Source organism: Sinocyclocheilus rhinocerous, unplaced genomic scaffold (genome assembly GCF_001515625.1).
Source record: "Sinocyclocheilus rhinocerous isolate Xijiao unplaced genomic scaffold, SAMN03320098_v1.1 scaffold247, whole genome shotgun sequence".
Taxonomy (NCBI): Eukaryota; Metazoa; Chordata; class Actinopteri; order Cypriniformes; family Cyprinidae; genus Sinocyclocheilus; species Sinocyclocheilus rhinocerous.
The window spans coordinates 852,820-874,963 of NW_015662919.1; the positions used below are offsets into that span (position 1 = coordinate 852,820).

At 34.0% G+C, this 22,144-nt stretch overlaps 2 protein-coding genes across 3 annotated transcripts in view; one reads left to right on the forward strand and one right to left on the reverse strand.

Annotated features, from left to right (window-relative positions):
* The first annotated feature begins 1,604 nt into the window (after positions 1-1,604).
* On the forward strand, positions 1,605-7,859 carry LOC107728307 (tripartite motif-containing protein 16-like). The gene is made up of 7 exons (XM_016538433.1): positions 1,605-1,723; positions 1,902-2,352; positions 4,757-4,852; positions 4,944-5,177; positions 6,671-6,827; positions 7,141-7,200; positions 7,324-7,859. The coding sequence occupies exons 1-7, from the start codon at positions 1,605-1,607 to the stop codon at positions 7,857-7,859; spliced, it is 1,653 nt and encodes a 550-aa protein (XP_016393919.1).
* Positions 7,860-9,280: 1,421 nt separating this feature from the next.
* LOC107728333 (egl nine homolog 1-like) overlaps positions 9,281-22,144 on the reverse strand; it is a 23,328-nt gene continuing 10,464 nt past the window's right edge. The window contains exons 2-5 of one of the 2 annotated variants that reach the window (XM_016538473.1): positions 13,711-13,830; positions 10,880-11,016; positions 10,678-10,745; positions 9,281-10,024 (exon numbers count right to left, since the gene is read on the reverse strand). In XM_016538473.1, the coding sequence (XP_016393959.1) occupies positions 9,975-10,024; positions 10,678-10,745; positions 10,880-11,016; positions 13,711-13,830 (375 nt within the window). In that variant the 3' untranslated portion in view covers positions 9,281-9,974. Of the gene's footprint in view, positions 10,031-10,677; positions 10,746-10,879; positions 11,017-13,710; positions 13,831-22,144 lie in introns of both variants that reach the window. The other variant, XM_016538472.1, reaches the window with a different exon arrangement.

Here is a 22,144-nt window from a genome sequence, read left to right on the forward strand (position 1 = left end):
AAAATATGGCACTACCCTGATTAAAGTCTATATTAGCATTAATACTTAAATAACTGATGTATTTGTAAGAAATTATTTTTGTTAGTTTTTATTAGTTTCTGTGCATCTCATTATGTTCAATACAGTCTAATCCAAAATTCTATCTGGGAAGAGGAATGAGGTCATTTGAACGTGTTCAGACTGACTATCTGCAGTTCAGCAGCGACCCCTGCTGGTGAGATGAGACATGAACATAGCAGCAGTGGTTGTGTTTGCACACTAGCTGTTATAAGGTTCGATATGTACTTAAAATTAATGCAACTGTAAGATTATTATGTATATGTGCTGTACACCTCTATATCTTGTGTGTGTGTGTGTGTGTGTGTGTGTATATATATACATATATAAGTCAGAGGCGGATAGTAGTGAAGTATTTTTACTTTACTCAAGTAAATTTAAAAAGTATCTGTAGTTTATCAGTGTTTTTCTTTGGAAAACTTTACTTCACTACATTCCAAAGCATAATGTCATACTTTTTACTGCACTTCATTTCATAAATAAAAGTTGTTGTTTGTTTTACCTTTAATACTTAAGAACATTAAAAATTTAGTACTTTCTTGTACTCAAGTAAATCTTTGAATTACTTTTACTTGAGTAAAAGTAAGAAAGTAATAGATTTCTAATGTAATTAAGTATTAAATTATATTTAATATGAAACGTAGTGCAGTAAAAAGTACAATATTATGCTTTGGAATGTTGTGAAGTAAAGTTTTCTAAAGAAAAATACTCTGATAAAGTACAGACATCTGAAAAGTACTTTTACAGCAGACTACTGTCCGCCTTTGTGTAAAGTAGATTATTCGAGATAGAGATATAGAGGTGATATAGATATAGAGATATACATAATAATCTTACACCAACAGTTGCATTCATTTTTAAATTACATGTAAATTTGACTTCATTGTTTGTGTTTTTGTTTTGGCTTAATTTGTTTATTGTCAGACTTGCTTTATATTTACAGCAATGTTTTCTTTTATTTTGTACTGTTTTTCTGTATGTTCTATTTTGTCTTGATTAAAAGCAAATTTAAAACCTAAATTTGTAGTGCAACTCTACAAATGATTAAGCGATATCATTTTGTCATCATCTAAAAATACTTTTACCATTTAACCCTCTGGTGCATGACTAATTAAATCAGAAAAAAAAAAGTTAATGAAAAATTATGTTTTGTTACTTAAAATAAAATAACTGAAAGTTGTTTTATTTCAACCAGTTGCCAAGGCAACATTTCTCATTGTTCATTTAGTTTAACTTGGAAGTGCTAAAATAACTAAATGTCAAAAACTAAAAAAAAAAAAAACTTATTAATAAAATATTAATAAAAACTAATATAGTATATCAATGCTACTAAAATAACACTAGTTATAAATACTCTAAATTGTGGTGCATCATCACTTTTGTTAGCCTTGTTGAATTAGTCATATAGAATTGTAGATATAGGGTTTTCCCTTTACCTACAATTCTATATGACTAATTCAACAATCAGGAAGATATTAACCTTCCAGTATAGAAATAGAAACTAAACTCTTCTCATAATCCGTGTCGTCGCTCTATATGTGTGTGAAATGGCAGAAGCCAGAATATCAGTGGCTCACGACCAGTTCGTCTGTCCAGTGTGTCTGGATCTCCTTATGGATCCAGTGACCATCCCATGTGGACACAGTTACTGCATGAGCTGTATTAATTAAATTTTCAGTTCAAGTTTATTTGTATAGCGCTTTTCACGATACAAATCGTTACAAAGCAACTTTACAGCAAATTAAGTTTCTACAATATTTAGTGGTAGCTTATCAGTGGTGACTGTCAGTTCATGTACGTATATCAGTAAGATCAATTCCATGCGATATAATTAAATCTATTACAGGCCACTGGAATCAGGAAGCTCAGAGGAGAACATACAGCTGTCCACAGTGCAGGAAGACCTTCACGCCGAGACCCGATTTAGGCAAGAATGTGATGATTGCTGAAATGTTGGTGAAACTGAAGAAGACTGAACTCCAAGATGCTGTTCCTGCTGGACCTGGAGATGTGAAGTGTGACGTCTGTACTGGACGGAAAAACAAAGCGGTCAAGTCCTGTCTGGTGTGTCTGAACTCTTACTGTCAGACTCATTTTGAGGAGTTTCACCCTGGTAAACGACACAAAGTGATCGATGCCACTGGACGACTGAAGCAGATGATCTGCCAAAAACACGATAAGATTCTGGAGGTTTTCTGTCACACTGACCAGCAATTTATTTGTGTTCTATGTGTGATGGATGAACACAGAAACCATGGGACTGTATCAGCTGCAGAAGAAAAGTCTAAGCTCAAGGTATGAAGTGACATTGAAATTAAACTTATTGCTAAATAAGTTTATTTGCCCAGATCCCCTACTATAAATAAGGGATAATGTACAGTCAACTTATTACATTTTCAGGATTACTCACCAAATAAATATGAATATTAAACAGATAGTTCACCCAAAAATAAAAATTCTGTCACAATTTACTCGCCCTCCACTTTCAAACCTGAGCTTCTTTCTTCTGCTGAACACAAAAGATGATATTTTGAAGAATGTCAGTATTTTTTCCCATACTATGGAAGTCAATGGGTAACATCAAGTGTTTGGTTACCAACATTCTTCAACATATCTTTTTTTATTCATCAGAAGAAAGAAACTCATTCAGGTTTGAAAATGGAGGGTGAATAAATGATCCCTTTAACATAATATGAAATTCGTTTACAATTTTGCCATAAAGGGATACTCCTCCCAAAAATGAATATTCCCTCATCATTTCCTCACCCTCATGCCGTCCCAGATGTATATGACTTTCTTTCTTCCTTGGCACACAAACTGAGATTTTCAGAAAAATAATCAATCTATGTGAGCCCATATAATGCAAGTGGATTGGACGCTCAAAGTTGATGCTTTAAAACAAATATGATGTAATCCAGGGCTGGGCAACTCCAGTCCTGAAGGGCCACTGTCTTGCAGAGTTTAGCTCCTTCCCTAATCAAACACACCTGCCTGTAGTTTTCAAGCAATCCTTTAGACTTTTGTTAGGTTTTTCATGTATGTATGATTGAGGATCGAGCTAAACTCTGCAGGACAGCAGCCCTCCAGGAATAAAGTTGCCTATCCCTGTAATCCATATGACCCAATATGATTCTCAGGGAGGGGCTCTGATGAAATTTCCTAATTGGCCGTTTCATTTGTAGGGGGTGTAATTGTAGAGGTGTGGTTTGTAGTACTGTGGGACGTTGTCAGATACTTGTTTCACTTCCTGGACCCCTGAATGAGTGTTGCCATTGACAATGGAATATTAGGAAATATCTGACTGCCAAATTCCTGAGGCCCTTTATTGAACTGCATGTAAACAAAACAGCGGCCTGTGATACATTGCTATTGAAGGGAAACTACCCAGGTAATAAATTAAGTTATGTGGGAACATTGTTTTGAAATGTTTCTAAAATGTTGAAATGTCCTATTTTCTTCTTGTGATTATAACATTATTTGAAGGTGGGGTAAGCGATTTTCCAAAAACGCTTTAGAAAACGGATTCGGGCCGACTAGCAAAACAAAGTTGTAGCCAATCAGCAGTAAGGGGCGTGTCTACTTATGATGTGGAGGAGAAAGCGTTCAGTGCACAGGACGGACATTAGCCGAGCCGAGCGACAGAAAGATAGAGATGGCGGATAAAAAAACCAAAGAGGACAACGTCTGCGGAACAAAAGAAGGCTTAAGGCAAGTAGGACCCGTGTAAATATCGGATCAGCTTTCCAGCGCTGGAGAGAACTCAAGGAGCGGAAGGCCTGCGATCGGACGCCGAGGTTGCTTTGTTTCTTCTCGTTAGGTGAGTAACACCGTGTCTACAACAGCTAAAGTCTGTCTAGTACACTGGACGCGACAAAGCGACCGTTGAAAATCATTAGAAATTTGTGTCAATACGTCATAAATAGAAAGCAGCAGCTAGATATGTATATATATATCTATGGTGTAGACAGCATCACTGATTATAATGAGTTCTATAGTATTTTGCCGCGCCACTCGCGTCCGGTGTAGACACGGTGTAACATTGGTTTTGCTTTGTTTCACAGAACTAATCGTTGTCTGGGTTACGTACGAATGTGTGGGGCGGAGCTATCAAAATAGGGGCGAGTCCCTTTTGGGGTAGGGGCGTGTTTGTTTTGGTGATTTCAAATGTCAACATTGTTCTACCAGAAATCGCTTACCCCACCTTTAAAGGTTATAAAAACGTTTCTTACATTCTACATTCTACTAACTTTATTTTCATCCAAAATATAACGTTATTTGAATGTTTTCTAAGAATGTTAAAATGTTTTGATGTAATTACAATGTTTTTTAAAGGTTACAAAAATGTTTCCAAGAATGTTCCTCAAGTACACTAACATCATAAGGACGTTTTCTCTCAACATTATGAGAACGTACTGTATATAAAATAACAAAAGGGCGATAAACGTTACTTACAAACGTTTTGTCCTAACATTTATATAACTTTTGAAAAATGTTATATGATATTTGTGAGAATGTTCTCTGTTAGCCGAGTAGGAATTTGATTTTGAAGATCATCTTTCCATATTTGGTGCTACAACCTACTCAATCAAAAATAAATAAATAAAAAACACTGATTTCAAATTCAGTAATTTACATAATGATGTTGTTATCGTTTCTATTTTGTTACATAAGTTTCTGTGGTCATTTGTTTATCTGACAGGGTCATTTGAGGAAGATGCAGAGAACATACCTGCAGAAAATCCAGAAGAAAGAGATGAAGCTTCAGGAACTGAGAGAGACTGTGGAGTCTCATAAGGTGAGTTTGCAGGAGAACAACTGCTGGCTGTTTGAGACTCTCTTCCTCTGCTGAAGAACTCTCTCACTGATTGTGATTTGTGTCCTAATAGCGATCTGCACAGGCGGCAGTGGAGGACAGTGAGAAGATCTTCTCTGATCTCATTCGCTCCGTTGAGAGAGGCCGCTCTGAGGTGACACAGCTGATCAGAGCTCAGGAAAGAGCTTCAGTGAGTCGAGCTGAAGAACGACTGGAGCGGCTGAAGCAGGAGATCACGGATCTGAGGAGGAATAAGACTGAACTGGAGCAGCTTTCAGACACAGATGATCATGTCCATTTGCTCCAGGTGACAGAATTGGATTTGGGTCATGACAGTCATTCTTATTATGAATGATGTTGTTATATAGAAAAGAAAAGCTCTGTGCTCTATAGGTAGGGGTGGGCGATATGGCAAAAATATCATCACAATTTTTTTCAGGAAAATCAAGATTCACAATTTTATCACGATTCTTTGTCATGTTGGTTTTATTATTTTGCAAGTTGTCTGAGCAGTACAGCCAAACTAATTTCCCTATTTTAAAAACGAAGCCTTACAAGGCAACAAAATATAAAATATAAAAGAATGGCAGATATTTAGGCCAAAGTGGGCGAAGATAAAAAATCTTTGTCATTATTTTATCTTTGTTATTAAAAAATAAGAACAAAAATGCACATTACAAATACACATAATATACAAATAAAACAAACAGTGCTTTTTTTTTCAGATACAGCAGGTGTATTTAGCAGTAGCATTCAAGAAATTGAATCAACAAATATAAAAATAAAACACTATTTTTACTTCACTGTATAAATTATACATTGATTCTTATTAAAGCAACTCTATTAAAGTTCTTCAGTCAAGAGCAGTGAGGGATTTTTGTCTTTGTGTTTTGATGTTTTATTAACATTAAAGGGAAAGTTCACCCCAAAAAAATGAAAATTCTGTCATCATTTACTCTCAAGTTGTTTTAAACATTAATTTGTTTCTTTCTTCTGTTGAACATAACATTTATTATGAAGAATGTGGGTAACCAAACAGTTGCTGGTCCTGAGTGACTTCCATAGTATTTTTTTCCCACTATCAAAGTCAATGGGGACCAGCAACTGTTTGGTTACCCACATTCTTCATAATATCTTTGTTTGTGTTCAGCACAAGAAAGAAATTAATACAGGTTTGGGACAACATGAGAGTGAGTAAATAACGACAGAATTTTCATTTTTGGGTGAACTATCCCTTTAATGACAAGTGGCAGCATGTTTAGTAGCCTACTATTAGTCTGCTGTCACTTTAAGAGCTGCACGCATCTGCTATAAAGGCACGCATCCGTTTTTCTCTCAACTGTGTACTTTCACTTTAGTAACCAGCTGTGTTTATAAACCTTGTGTGTTTTGACAGTATTAGTGCAATCAGACGCGAAAGATAACTTAGTCCAGTAATCAGGCGCTGTTTGACAGGCTTTTTGGTGTGCGCGCGCTTCAGGTGTACGCACTCAGAAAAAGCGCAAGTCAGAAGAGCACGCGAATGAAACGTTTAACCGGCAAGGCTTTAAAGCACATGCAAATAATGTACTTTTGTGATTGCGAATAAGTGCAGTGTCCCGTGAGTGTAACGGCTGAGTTGATGTGAATGTATGTGGCATTGTACAGTATATCGAGACCATAAGCAGATGCAGATCGTGGAGACATTTTAATCGTCCACGATCAAAAATTGTGATATCGCACCCCCTTAGCTCTAGGGAATTGTCCTTTTTGGGTGAAGTATTTCTGTTTCATCTGTTGTTTGTCTTTTTGTCTGTGTAGAGTTTCCAGTCCCTCTCTGTCTCTGGATCTTCAAAATCACCCAGAATCATCATAAGTTCTGTCCTCTCTTTTGATGATGTTAGTAAATCTGTCTCTAAACTCAGAGACCAACTAAATCATTACTGCAGAGAGGCCATAGAAAACATATCTGCTACAGGTAAATTATCAGACATTCATCTATTTATTGATGTTCATTCAGCATTAATGGTTTAGAACAGGGGTGTCAAACTCAATTCCTGGAGGGCCGGAGCCCGGCAGAGTTTAGATTCAACCCTAATTAAACACACCTGATCCAACTAATCAAGTCCTTCAGGCTTATTTGAAAACTACATGGTATGTGTTGGAGCAGGGTTGGAACAAAACTCTGCTGGGCTCCGGCCCTTCAGGAATTATGTTTGACACCACTGATTTAGAATATATTTTTCTCTCAACATGAGAATTAAACATCAGAGACCTTGTGGTTTTCCTAGTGAAACACGTTCAGATAATTCTCGGCCCTGATTTTGAGACCAGAGAGGAATACTTGAGATGTAAGTTTAACTCTTAAATTCCAAATAGGAATTTCTGAAACCCTTTGATCTTAAGCTATGCCTAATAAAAACAAGATTGTGTTTTTAAATAATGAAAGATTATCTGCTTATATATTTTTTTAGATTTCCATCAGTTCACTATGGATTCAAACACGACTAATAAAAACCTCAGTCTGTCTGATGGGAACAGGACGGTTACTAGCACTCTTACAGGCCTGCTGTATCCTGATCATCCGGACAGATTTGATTCTGTAGTTCAGGTGTTGTGTAGAGAGAGCGTGTCTGGACGCTGTTACTGGGAGGTCGACTGTGGTCTGAGTGCATGTTTGGGTGTATCGTTGTCTTATAAGAGCATCAGCAGGAAGGGACGCGACAATGAGTGTAAGTTTGGACATAATAATCAGTCCTGGAAATTGCTGTGCTCTTCCCCCAAATACATATTCCTGCACAATAATGCAAAGACTAAACTCATCGTAGCGTCCAGCTCCTCTAGAATAGGAGTGTATGTGGATCACGGTGCAGGAATTCTGTCCTTCTACAGCGTCTCTGACACAATGACCCTCATTCATAAAGTCCAGTCCACATTCACTCAACCGCTCTATCCAGGGTTTTCACTGGGCAGCAATGCAACAGTGAAACTATGTAACGTCACTACATAAATTATACAGATATCCTATCAATAACACTGACATATGTGCCATTCGAAATCAGTAATTGTGAGATGGGTCTGTTTTAAAGTCAAAAGTGAATATTACAACTATTATAACTTAAATAATTGTTGTAGTTTGAATCCAAACTAATAATTAATTCAGAAAAAGTGTAATTTTACTCAAATTATAATAATTTTGTTTCATTTTAAAATTCAGTCTTCTGTTGATATTTGATGTAAATCTTATTTATGTTCTCTCCCATAACTGTCAGCTTCTTGCAGGGTTGATTTTTATGTTTAAAATGTCATCATTTATTCACTGGTGTGCTTTGGGTTTAATCAATTTGTATTTGGCACAGTCCTTTCTGTATCTTAAAACAGGTACTGTGATGATTAAATGTTTGAATGAGTTTATGCAGGAGCAAAAAAAAAATAAAAAATTGATGTTAAAATAATATAATAAAAATTGTATAATATGGCACAAGCAGCAAATTGATCAAATTGAAGGCCGTAGTAAAGCATAAACACTTAAAAATAAGAGTGCCAGAGTATTTCGGGGTGTTGTATCTTGGGATATAATATCTCCTCCTGGATATTCTTGGTATTTTGGATACACAATAAACTGTATCTGGCAAGTGTAAAATCTTGTGGCTTCACTGGCGCCCTGTCACAATAAGAAAAGACTAAAAACATTATTTAACACATTCACTAAATTGATTTGATTAGCATCATCACTATCTTTTTATTGTCTCTTTAAACACATTATTATCGTATCGGCAAACACCAATATCGATCGACTTCTAATTCGTATGTAGGCTATTTATATACTACTATTTATATATTAGTACATATTGTTACATCCAATTTCAATACGCATTCTAAACTTGCAGTTACCCTGTTTAGCATTTTATTTTATTTGTGGAGGGCTTACAAAAGACTTAAAGTCTTCAATTTGACTTAAAAAATTCTGCAGATATCATGTTGAAATTTTGACATTATCATTGTGACCACTATGTGGCGCAGTTGCACAATTTTTCTAGCCGTTCCTCATTTAACTGAATTTTTGTAGAATGTTTTCATGGACACCATGAACACACAAGTAACAAATATCACAATTACTGCAGCAATAACTGACGCTGGCGGTAAACAACTGGTGTTTAAACATTTTAAAATCACTAGAATTTTAGTAGATCAGAAAACCAGAATATTTTACTATATGTAAAGCTTGTGTTTACCTACAAAAAAAAAAAAAAGTGAGATAGATCTCAATTCAATTTTATGTAAATCTTTGTTAAAGCCCCATGATTTATTTATATTATGTGAAGGCCTGTATTTTTAAAAAAAAATTTTTAAATTTTTTTATTAAATAGCAGCAGATGGTCTTGCTCATAATAAAATAATAGGGTTTACAATCAGTTTATATAAGTGCTAAATTCAGTTTAAGCACATGACTTAACTTGGACAGCACAGAAATTCCACAGAAAATCTAAAAAGCAAACAGGCTTTAATTTTGTCCAAATTAGACAATAACGTGCAGGTCATGACAGACAATAACGCTCAATACTGGACTCGCACTGACCTAGTGCATGTAAGAACGTAAAGCTGTAGAATTGCAGATGACATTCCCATGATGCATCTGCCAGCACACAGTCCTGAATAAACATGCCGAAAGTTCACTACCTCGCGGGCATTGGCTGTATTTCAATATGAATAGATGATCCGATCTGTTCTGGTGCAGTTATGAGAAATAACATGCATGGATGTGCAAGCTTGATTCACAAAGATCAGGTCAAAATGCAGGAACTCTTCCCAGAAGCAAAAACAAAAGGCTTTTTAAACATTCCTCAGAAGCACTGTGACTCCAGTCACATGAGAAGCGTTAATGTAAATGTAATACAGAGTACTGTACCTTTTAAAACTAAAATTAAACCAACAGAGTCATATTTAAAGTTTAGCTGGTTTTCGGGGAAATGTGGTTGAATTCTGCAGAGCTTTTAATCTCTATTAATTCAATCTTCTGCTCCTTTCTCGTCACAGACACCCGCAGCCTTTTCCGACTCGCTCTTCTTCTTTTTTTTTCCACGCAGCTGGTAACCAGGAAAAATCTGGATTAATGATCATTTGATTAGCTTGGTTCAGACGGCTTGTTTAGCTCCACCTTCTCTCCTTTTTCACCTGCACCTTTCCAAAAAGACAACCATAAGAAGGAAAGAAAACAAACATTAACCTCAGAATTTTTAACTTGCACAAAGCATGTGTTTGTTTGGTTTTAAGAAACAAAACTAAAACACTACAGGAATAGTTCAGCCAAAAATAAAAATTTGCTGATAATTTACTCACCCTCAGGCCATCCAAGATTAACACGAGTTTGTTTCTTCATCAGATTTGGAGAAATGTAGCATTGCATCACTTGCTCACCAATGGATCCTCTGCAGTGAATGGGTGCCGTCATTATGGATCATGGACTCGTATTTTAGCCAGAACTGACAGTTTAAAGTTAAAACGCTTTAATGATGGATTTGTTTCTTACAAACACACAGCTTTTCACTTCACAAGACATTAACTGATGGACTGGACTGGAGTGGATTACTTGTGGATTATTGTGATGTTTTTATCAGCTCTCATTCTGACGGCACCCATTCACTGCAGAGCAAGTGATGCAATGCTACATTTCTCCAAATCTGATGAAGAAACAAACTCATCCTAATCTTGGATTGCCTTTGGGGCTTTTATATTGAAATAAGACTGCTCAAACCCTTCTTTTGTGTTCCACAGAAAATAATAATGACAGTATTTTATTTTGAGGTGAACTATCCCACTGAGCTTACCTGTTAGGTACTTTTCTTTAGCTCTCGCCCGCTCATCAGCATCAAAATACCACACGGTAATGGCATATCTACACAGTGAGAAAGACAAAGTTTATGAGTTATAAAACAGGACTAGACCAAGAACATGTGAGAAGAAAATTCATTGTATGTGTAGAGTGTGTTTGTCGTGTGCTTTAGCGATGATGATGATGATGATGATGACCTTGTATCATACGCAGGCTGGACCTCATGAGGGTTTCTTCTATCAGACCAGAATAAAACCAAGCGGTCAAATTTGGGTTCGATGTCCGCAAACTGAGCTTTACCCTCTGGAAATATCCGCAATACACCCCCATTTTCCTGAAGACACAAATAACAGAGAACTCAATTATGAGATCAGGTTTATCATTAAACAAATCATCAAAAATGCTCAATTACTTACAATTCTTAATGTGACAATACCCAAACAATGAGTGTGATAACATGCACAGGTTTTACATGTAAAATACAGACTATAATGTCAATTAGCACAGAAAAGAATTAGTTTGAAAATAATCAGTTCGTAAAAACGAGCAAAAATTGTATTTACAGTAGAGGACTTGCAATGGAAGTCCTATCTTACTAACCTAATGGTTAGTAAGATAGTTGTTAAGTTTAGGTTTGGTGTAGGATTAAACGATCTAAAATATGCTCATGCAAAATAAGGCAGTGCTTTATAAGTACTAATAAACAGCCAATATGCTAGTAGTAATATGCATGCTAATAAGCAACTAGTTAATTGAGAACTGCTCCTTAAAATAAAGTGCTACCAAAACTTTAAGTGCTTCAACAAAAATGCAAGCTGTACATTCTTGCATCTAAACTCTCTTAAATGTTTTGCCTATAGACTTTCGTTGTGAATGCATTATTGTAAATGCAATTTTATTTTATTTTTTTCCATGCAACTTGGTCTCTAATGCTGTTTCCAGTCATATTAAACTAACGTGATATAACGTGACTACTGACAATACAGTCGACTCAGCAGTGCGTGACTGGAGCTTTTTTAGTGATAATGATAAATTCCATTAGCAGAAATAACAGAGCGACACAAACAATGAGAGGCCAGGTCTGGAGGAGGTTAGGATAGGAAACGGCAGCGGAGCGCGGCCTTCCTGAAATAGAAGAGGGACGAGAGGAAAGGGCCACATGCTGGATAAAGAGACGTCGGCGAGCGCAGGGAAGCAGACTGCTGAGGGTGCGAGAATTAATCTTTCACACGTACGGTCCGCGGGGCACGCACAGCACGTTTCTCTCCGTGGAGCTGAACGCACACGCTTTATGCAGGTACACAGTGAATGCTCAAATGATTAGGCTTTATTATTTGAGACGGTGTTATTTTAGAATTCACTGAGATACTATTATAGTTTTTATCAATATTTTGAATTCTTTTTATTTTTATATTTTTTGTTTTAATTTAAATTTTAGTTGAAGTTTTTTGTTATTTTGTAGCGGTTTTGTCATTTTTTTAAATTAATAAATATCTATAAAGTTTTAAATTTTTGTCTAAATTTTAGTTTTAGTTATTTTAGTACATCAAGTTAAACAATGAAAATGCTGAAATATAAAAAGTTCAAGTTTTTTATATTTAAAGTTTAAATGTGTTTTTATATTTATTAGTTTATATAGTTTTATATTTATATTTTAAGGTAACATTTTTAAGTCATAACAAAAATGATTTATTTATGGTTTTAATTTTAGACGACTATAATAATTCTGATTTGAGAACACAGACGACGTGTGACTGAATATATCGTTTTTCTTTTTTAAATTGTATAAACACTTGCCATTTTTATCATGTTTCCAATATGGCATGATTCAGAAATATCACAAAATAATTCTTTTCACATAAAATATTACAAAATTCTTAATGGGATAGTATTTATGTGTGCATGTTTGTATAGAAGGTATTTATTTACTATAGTAAAAAAATGAGCAATACATAACGTGATGCAATTTTAAAAAAAAATTAATTTTTGCAAGAAATATACAATCATAACGGCATATAAAAGTTACAGTATTTAGACTGCAAAATCGACAAACTGTGTAAAAGTAAATAATAAAATGTAATTCTTAAATTAAATTAAAGAATTAAATAACATTCTTACATAGTAATTGCAATGTCAATTCTACTTTATTATTATTATTAATAATAATAATAATTATTATTAATAATAATAATCATCATCCGTTGAAATTAAAATATAGTGATTGAAAACCAACAAGAAAAAAAGAATATTAACTCGTCAAATGACATATTCCAAAAAAAAGGAGAGAAACAAGGAAAAATAGAGAATTATCTTCCTATATTATCTTTTTCCTATAAGAAAATTCAAGATGCATAATATTTGGGGCTGTAGGGGCAACTGAATTTAAATATTAAACTTTGTTGTGTAACTCATCTTAAATCATTTGTGCTTTCTGAAAATCTAGTCTAGAAAAAGAAGAAAAGAAAACAGGATCATGGCAGCAGGTAAGAGTCACAGTATGTGTTTTTCATCTCATCTAATCTGTGTAACCAAGCAACTAAAGTAAATATGGTGGATATTATGTATGAAACAGAACTGGAATGCAGTCAATGAACAAGACAACGAACACAGCATTCAAAAAAATAGTTTGATAGGACATTTATGCAATCTTTACAAAGTGTACTGAATTGATTGCATGGTTCGTGTGCGAGCAGCACCATCGTTTTCTCTTTTAATGAGTCTCGTGCCTCATTTCCGTGACTCGGTGAGCTGTTTTAGGATCTCTCCTCCTGGTTTTCTCTGGAGATTATAATTGCTGAGGTTAATGGGATTAGGCTGAAATGATGCAGGCGTACCGGCACGTATGCAGACGCTGGACATTCAGCAAATGATGCATGCTTTGAAAACCGCAAAGCCATAAACTCTTCCAGAATAGGATGCAATATGAACCAGACATCATGCCTCAAATTAAAAGTCCAGCGAGATTTGTTCAAATCATACTCTTTTAACATTAAATCACAATTTTTTATGTTAAAGATGATTTACGTACCTTGGCATCCCAATTCTTATTAAGGTAATATATGCATGTGACACATCTCCCATCTCCATTCGGGTTGTCCACATGGCGCACATAACCAGAGCCTTTACCCGGATAACATGCCACCATCGCCTGTGAACAAAACAGCCAAAACGGTCAATTACACTCATTTTTAATGCATTTTTGCTCTTTTAGTTTTCATATGTAAGCTTCATATCACAGATTTTGAATTATTTGGTTGAACTTATTTTGTTGCCCTAAAATAAAAGTAAAAAAAAAACAACAACATGTTTTGTTATAAAAATATTTGTATTATACTACCACAATGTAAAAAAATAAAGCTAAATAAAAAAAATCCATACATTTAATTCAATGATTAATGATTTTTAAATTATTTAAAAATACATTTATTTATTTATTCATCCATCCATTCACTCTTTTATTTATTTATTTTACTTTTTAATTATTTGGGTGAATACAAAAAATATTTTGCCCTAATATAAAAAATTAATTGTGTTAAAAATGTATAAAAAAAAACAAAAAAACATTTAGTCAGTACAACAAATACTAACACAATGTATAAATACTTTACAAAAAAAACTGCCATAAATTTAATTTGAGTGTAAGGATTATTATTAAATTATTATTAAAATAAAAATATAAAAAAATGTAAAAATTGTAAAAAAAAAGAATAATTTTGCCTTAATATAAAAATATTGTATTAAATAGATTTTTTTAAAATGCAATAAGTTTAAGTCAGTACAACACAATGCTCAATACTTACATTTTATATAAATGTGTGTGTGTATTGAGTTCTGAAATATTGCAGATCAAATCACACGAAAACGACTACAATATGATTTCTGACCAATTCGTGCAGCTTTAATAACACAACCACTTTATTTGAAGTCCAGTCGTATGAGTTTAAGTTAAAAGCATGGGGTTGATTTGAGTGGAAAGCTTCATGTCCTGCATTGTTGAGAAAACAGATTGTTGAGACTGATGTTTTCAGGCCAAATCAGCATTGTCAGTGTCTCACATCAGAAATCAAGCTAGTTCTTTCACATTCTAGACACATTAATACAAAACCATAGCAACATTATTACAAACATCCTAAACACTAGAGTCCTGTCTGCGCTCTTGTGCCAAAAGTAATGACCTGCTGGAAGTGTGTAATGAAAACATACGTCTCAGTTTCCTCAGCATTTGCAGTGATTTCCCTCATTTACAGTGAGGAAGGATTTAAGGTTAAATGAACTAATAAAACCATTAACACTTTTCTTGAGAAGCCAGCAGGTTTGCTGGAGTAAAGACGTGGGACTCAGCAGTGCTTCTTGATCAGCTTTTATTTGGGGGGAGTGAAAAAGAAAATATTGTCGACAACACAAACTCACGTGGGTCTAACAGATAACATCCATCCATACACACAAACATGTTAAAATGACATTATAGAAAAGGGAATCAATACAAAACTAATCAGACAAAGCATCTACAAACAGATGTTTCTGTCTCCAAATCATTTAAAATCACTTTAAAAACACCAAATACTATGAAAAAAATGGAATAAAATGAAATCAGGACCAGCAGGTTCTAAAACAATACAAATAGAACTTAAAGCCCCACCAGAGGCAAAAAAAAAAAAAAGCACTTTAAATCATCATGATTTAATTCATAATTTTTTAACAAGTTAAAAAAAACTTTCATAAATTTAAATGAATGATTAATGGGTTTAATGATTTTTTTTTTAATTATTAAAAATACACTTTATATTACTATTATTATTATTACTATTATTATTATTTCAGTTGTTTGAGTGAATATGAAAAAATATTTTGCCCTAAAAAAAATTATATATATATATATATAAAATAGTTTTTTTAATTCTAGAAATTCAAATTTACGTCAGTACAAATACTACCACAATTTAACAATAGTCAAATAAATACATAAATAAATCTTTATAATTGTAATGTAATGATTGGTGAGTTTGATGACTTCTAAATGATTAAAAATGCACTTTTCATGTTTTTAGTTATTAATTATTTGGGTGAATACCAAAAAAAAAAAAAAAGCTCTAAAATAAGAAGTACATATTTTGCTTTACAACATTTTTTTATTTAATAAATTCACATTCAAGTCAGTACAAAAACTGCCACAATGTATACATTCTTTACAAAAACTCTTCCATAAACTTAATTTGAGTGTAATGAAATTTAAAAATGATTAAAAAATACATTTTTTTTAAATAAGAAAAAAGTTAATTATTTGAGAATAATTTTTTCCATTAATATAAAAAATAAGAAATTATTTATATATTTTTAAATGCAATAAATGTAAGTCAGTACAACAAATACTACCATAATGCACAATACTTTATATATGTGTGTGTGTGTGTGTGTGTGCAGCTCTCTACAGGACAATGTAACAGTGTATAAGCACTGGTCTTACACACTCCAGGCGGTCTGACTCTGAAGGCTGGAGCAGGCAGCTGCTTGGCAATTGTTTCCTGAGCGTCACAACATTTCGTGCTTTAACCCTCACCGCCAAACCTCCACCTCTATGTGTGAGCGCTAAAGACAGAGATGAACTGATCTGAAGCCCGGATGCTTGGCCTCCTGCCAGAGGAAGCAGTATTTTAATGATCCTGCTACGTGCGGCGCGTGAGGGAGGCCGAGACCGAGGAGATGAGCTCGAGATGGGTGAACACATCTGTCACTGCCTGAGAAAGTGTGAGGTCCGGCGCACAAAAGGACAGGATACTAGATAAAAAAATGATGATAAATCACGGCTTCAGGTCGCCCGTTGCTGAAATGTGTTCTTGTCGGCGTGGGTCAGTTACGAGGCGATCACATGGGAGGGGTTTGACTTCAAAACCAAATGACTAAACAAAAACACACGGACCTTCCCCCGTCAGGCCCTTCCACTCACACTTCCCGTAAAAACTCCTGAAAACAAAACGACCGAGAGCAGTTCAGCAGATAGTGTGTGCTTCCTCAAGACGGCTTCAGCAACTAATCCATAAATGTCACTCAGTTTGATGATTTTTAAATGATTTAACAACAAAAAAAACGATTACTTATTTTAGTAATTATGAAAAACAAATTCTCTATTGCATAAATTACACTTAATGATTTTTAAATGACTAAAAATACACATTTTTAAAAACATAATGGATAAATATGGGGGACAAAAAAAATCAACAAATTCATAGTTCCATACATTTCATACATTATAAAAAATTTTTTAAACAATACAATTTATTAATTTGAGTTAATATGAAAAACAAAATGAACAAATTATGTTGCATAAATTTCACTTAATGAATTTATGATTAAATTGATTAATAATACACATTTTTTAAAACAAGTTATTTGAAAATTGCATGAATTTGAAAAACAAAATTAGCATTTCTTAATTCAATAAATTTCACTTAAGTTTTAATTATTAAAAAAATCTTTTTTTTTAAATAAGATATTATTTGGATGAATATGAAAAACAAAAGTTCTCAATTCCATAAATTTCACTTACTGATTTTTAAATGGTTATACACCTTTAAAAAAAAAAAAAGATATTAATGATTTAAAATTATTAAAAAAAAAATAATAAAAAATGATTTTAATGAATTTTAAATGATTATACGCTTTAAAAAAAGATATTAATTATTTGGGTGAATATATAAAACAAAATAACAAATAAGATATTATTAATTATTTGGGTGAATATGAAAAACAAAATCAACAAATTCTCAATGAATTTTCACTTAATGATTTTTAAATGATTAAAAATATGCATTTTTTAAAAATAAGATATTAATGAATTGGGTCAATATGAAAAGCTAAATTAACACATTCATAGTTCCGTAAGTTTCACTTAATTAGTTTAGTGATTTTGAAATGATTAAAAATAGCAGCTTAATCAACAAATTCAAAATTGGCTTCTTTAAAACTCACATTAAAGTCAATTGTTACTCTGATGTCTGGAATACTTGATTCTGATTGGTCAATCCAGGCACTAGGTTTTCAAATATTTATGTATAATGAATTTTATACACATTGTATACTTAAGTTCAAATCACTATTTCACGTCCATGTATTAATCAAATATTTTCCAATTAATGCATTAAATTATAAAGCATTTTTACAAGGACCTTTTTATAAAATTAGGTTCTTTTGACCATCAGAAAGGCCACATGCTTCGTACTGGAAACTGGATTACTGAACGTCACATATGCGGCTCAAAAGCGCAGCTCTGACTCACACGGGTGAATGTGCCGCAGCTAAACGGCAGGCGGCTCTCATGGATGTGTGGAAGATAACGTACACTTGGGTTCTTACTGTAAAGGATGTGTTTATGTGGGTGTAGTGGCCGTTGCTTCATCCTAGCGCTGTCATTCTTCCGCATTCCTTACAGCCTCATTAACAGGCCGATCCGGCCGCTGAGGGCTTTTGTTTACATTCCAGCCGGTTTGAGCCCATGTCGGAATATTAAGAGAGTTACTGCACTCTGAACCATAAAACCCCAACAGCAGGATCCCTCGTTAGTGAGGAGCTGTTCACACGGACTGTCATATAATCTTCAAAACACCATCTAAAATACCTCTACATACAAGAGTCCAAACAGCTGATAAAACATCACAATAATCCACAGCACTCCAGTCCATCAGTTCACATTGATGAAGAAACAAACACATGTACACATTGGATGGCCTGAGAGTGAGCACATTTTTATTTTTGGGCTATTCCTTTAACATGCAAAAGACATTTAAAGGGGTCATATGATGCTTTTTTAAAGATCATTATTTTGTGTATTTGGTGTTACAGAATATGTTGACATGCTTTAATGTTAAAAAAACACATTATTTTTCAAATACTGTACACTGCTCTGCAGTGCAGTGAATGGGTGCCGTCAGAATGAGAGTCCAAACAGCTGATAAAAACATCACAATAATCCACAGCACTCCAGTCCATCAGTTAACATCTGGAGAAGACAAAAGCTGAAACAAATCCAGCATTAAGACGATTTTAACCGTTGTTTCCCGCTAACATACAAGTCCTCTATCCATAATATTGCTTTCTGCAGTGAAAAAGTGGTCTGGTCTGAATCGGGTGAGTTATTATGGACTCATATTTTTCCAGAAGTGGCAGTTTAAAGTTAAAATCACCTAATGATGGATTTGTTTCTTAGAAACACGCAGCTTTTCTCTTCACAAAATGTTAATTGATGGACTGGAGTGGTGTGGATTACTTGTGGATTATTGGGATGTTTTTATCAGCTGTTTGGACTTTCATTCTGACGGCACCCATTCACTGCAGAGCATCCATTGCTGAGCTAGTGATGAGATACTAAATTTCTCCAAATCTGATGAAGAAACAAACTCATCTACATCTTGGATGGCCTGAGGGTGAGTATATTTTCAGCAAATTTTCATTTTGGATGAACTTTTCCTTTAAAATAACCTTTTTTTTTCTTCTGAAAACATTTTTTTAAAATCTAGAGAACCTTTTTCACTAAAAATAACTTTTTGTGCAATGGAAAGGTTGTTAAAGGTTCTTCAAGGAACCATCAATGCCAATAAAGAACCTTTATTTTAAAGCAGGAAGTGTACATAATAAACACTTAAACATAGTAAACATAACATGTTTGAGATTAGAACAGAAAAACTCCTGGTGATTGCTTTGATGCATTGCAGAAAAAAATTGCTAATGCTTATTCTCTCCATATGCATTGTTTGCATGTCACAATATCCATCCAGGATCAGTCTTTCTTCCATCTTGTGTTCATTTTCACAGTAAACGGGGGTCAAAGTTAAAACTGTTGCATGGTGCAGTGCTTCAGGAAACACTGTAGCTTGGCGTTTTATAGGCAAATACATAATTAAACGAATGCTGAATACTTAATATAGGAAGTAAAAAGCAGAAACTGACTGTGATACTCGTCTGCACAAAAAAAAAAGATAGACATTCTTTACATTTATGCATTTGGAAGAGCTGTTAATTCAAAACGACTTGTTACATTCAAACTCGACTTGTTAGCTGCATTAGTAGCACCAAGATCTGCCACTTAACCCTTTATCCAACAGTGTAAATCTTCACCGAATTACAAGAATGCAACTTGGCTTTATTAAGCTGGCAGACGAAAAAAGGACATTTGTTTTGCCGATAAACCATTTTATGGACAATCAAAGCTTTTAGGGTCCTCCAAAACAACTGATTATTGAAACAATAATATTTGGTTTGATTGTTTGATAAGAGAAGTTTAGCACAGCTAGCCTCACGCCGCTTTTTATTTTTGTGCGCAATACAAACCACGCTCTCAACTAACCTTCGCTGACTCAAATAAACCTCCAAAAATAAATAAAGTGAACGTAATAGCAATAAATGAATAAATAAACTGACAAATGGAGCCTCTAAAAAGACTGTGGATAAATTTTCAGGTTACTTGGTAGGATTAAGTTTCATCGTATGAAACAAATAGCAGTAAGTTTATTCGTTTTATGTTTTTAAATGATGAATTTAAACTGATGGATATTATTTGCATCACTATTTTGATAAAAAGCACTATTTTATAAAAGCTGAGCATAAATGCTTAAAGGGATAGTTCACGTGAAAGTTATTACATTTTGCCATAAATTACTTTCTTCTGCTGAACTAAAAAACAACAACAAATGTTATTTTGAAGAATTAATTTTTGGTGAACTATCCCTTTAATGAAGTCTCAGCAGTACTCATAATGCCTCTGGATATTTTTGATTTTAGAGTGATAATATCTAATTTACACAGTCCCTCAGGACACAATAATTTCCTAAGAAGGAGGAAAAGGAGGATGACCTGAAGAAAGCACTGCAAACACCAGCGAAGCATGATTAACCCATGCAGAACATGATGCTGGATCAATATTAGTATGAAACCATTCCTGATCTGCCACTGATATCAGAAAAATATGATTGGTTAGTAACATAGAAAGCATCATCAAATACATCAAATTAATATTGTGTGTAATTTAAACTAAAAATTCTGCATTAATTGCAGAATTTGATTTAATTTTATTTCTTTTTTTAAATTAAGTTGTTCGAAAATAAATAGAAAATTTCTAGTTCCCAGCATGCTTTGCATAGAACTGGATAAGGAGCGTAAACATTGAAATTAGATGTTATTTTATGTGTTTTTTAGTAAATGGAAAGACCTGTAAGTGTGTAAAGCTCTTATATTGAACATTTAAAAGCACTTCTGTTATGCAGACGCCACCCAATTAGTTGGAACAGCAAATATTTTAAGTAATGAACTTGTTTTTGAACAATGAATTGTAATGAACTTGTTGAATTTATGCTACAAATTATCAAGTTCATCTACACTGTAAAAAAAAGAAGATTTTTCTTAGTTGTAAATAAAACAAATATCGGAGTATGTTTACAAAACATACAATTCCAGTTTTTTTTATTTCAACATTTCATGTTTAATTTGAATGAGCCGTTTCTTTGTAATTAATTGTGAAATTTAGCAATTTTGTATTGAAAACTGTTTCAAAGTAAATCTTATACTTATTTTTTTATATAAAAAAAAAATCACATTATTGCAGGTAAATCGTACAAAGTGGTAAATCGTTCAAATAATGATCATCTATATGCTATATTGAAAAAAAGCAGAAAAAAATGGTAGAAAGAAATGAAATGCCACTTATTTCAAATCTGAGCCACAGTAGTCAAGTATTCGTTCAGAGCCATGGAATTCTTGCCAATCTAATTAACACGTTAACACTAGACAAAAAAAAAAAAGTTATATTTTGAGGCCAAGGACACATTTATGCATGAGCAAGAGCAAAAGATCAAGACACCAACACTGGATACTGATCATATTAGATGGTCAACCATAAGACTTCAACAAAAACTGTAAGCATAGCATGCCATTTCTCTCTGAAAGCCTTGGTTGTGTCAACCGAATGTGTATGTGATCTTTGAAGGCTGGCTGATATGATCTACATACGCAGCAGTCTAGACATTAAGTCAGAAGGGATTTGGCTCTACCTTATATTAACAGGAGAGAGTTATTAGCAATTATGCTTTAACATGTTTGGCATTTCCACGACACAGCACCACCTCCGGCATCCTCTTTTCCTATTCATCCGACAGCTGCAAACTGCCAAAACAACAGTCTCCTTTCTCAAGGCGGATCTTGGATTTCTGCCTGAGGAACTCGCAAGCAAGCAGCTTAAAGCAATAGTTCAGCCAAAAATGGAAATTTGCTGATAATGTACTCACCCTCTGATCAAGATTAGGATGAGTTTGTTTCTTCATCAGATTTGGAGAAATGTAGCATTGCATGAGTGTCTCAGCAGTGGATGCTCTGCAGTGAATGGGTGCCGTCAGAATGAGAGTCCAAACAGCTGATAAAAACATCACAATAATCCACAAGTAATCCACAGCACTCCAGTCCATCAGTTAACATCTGGA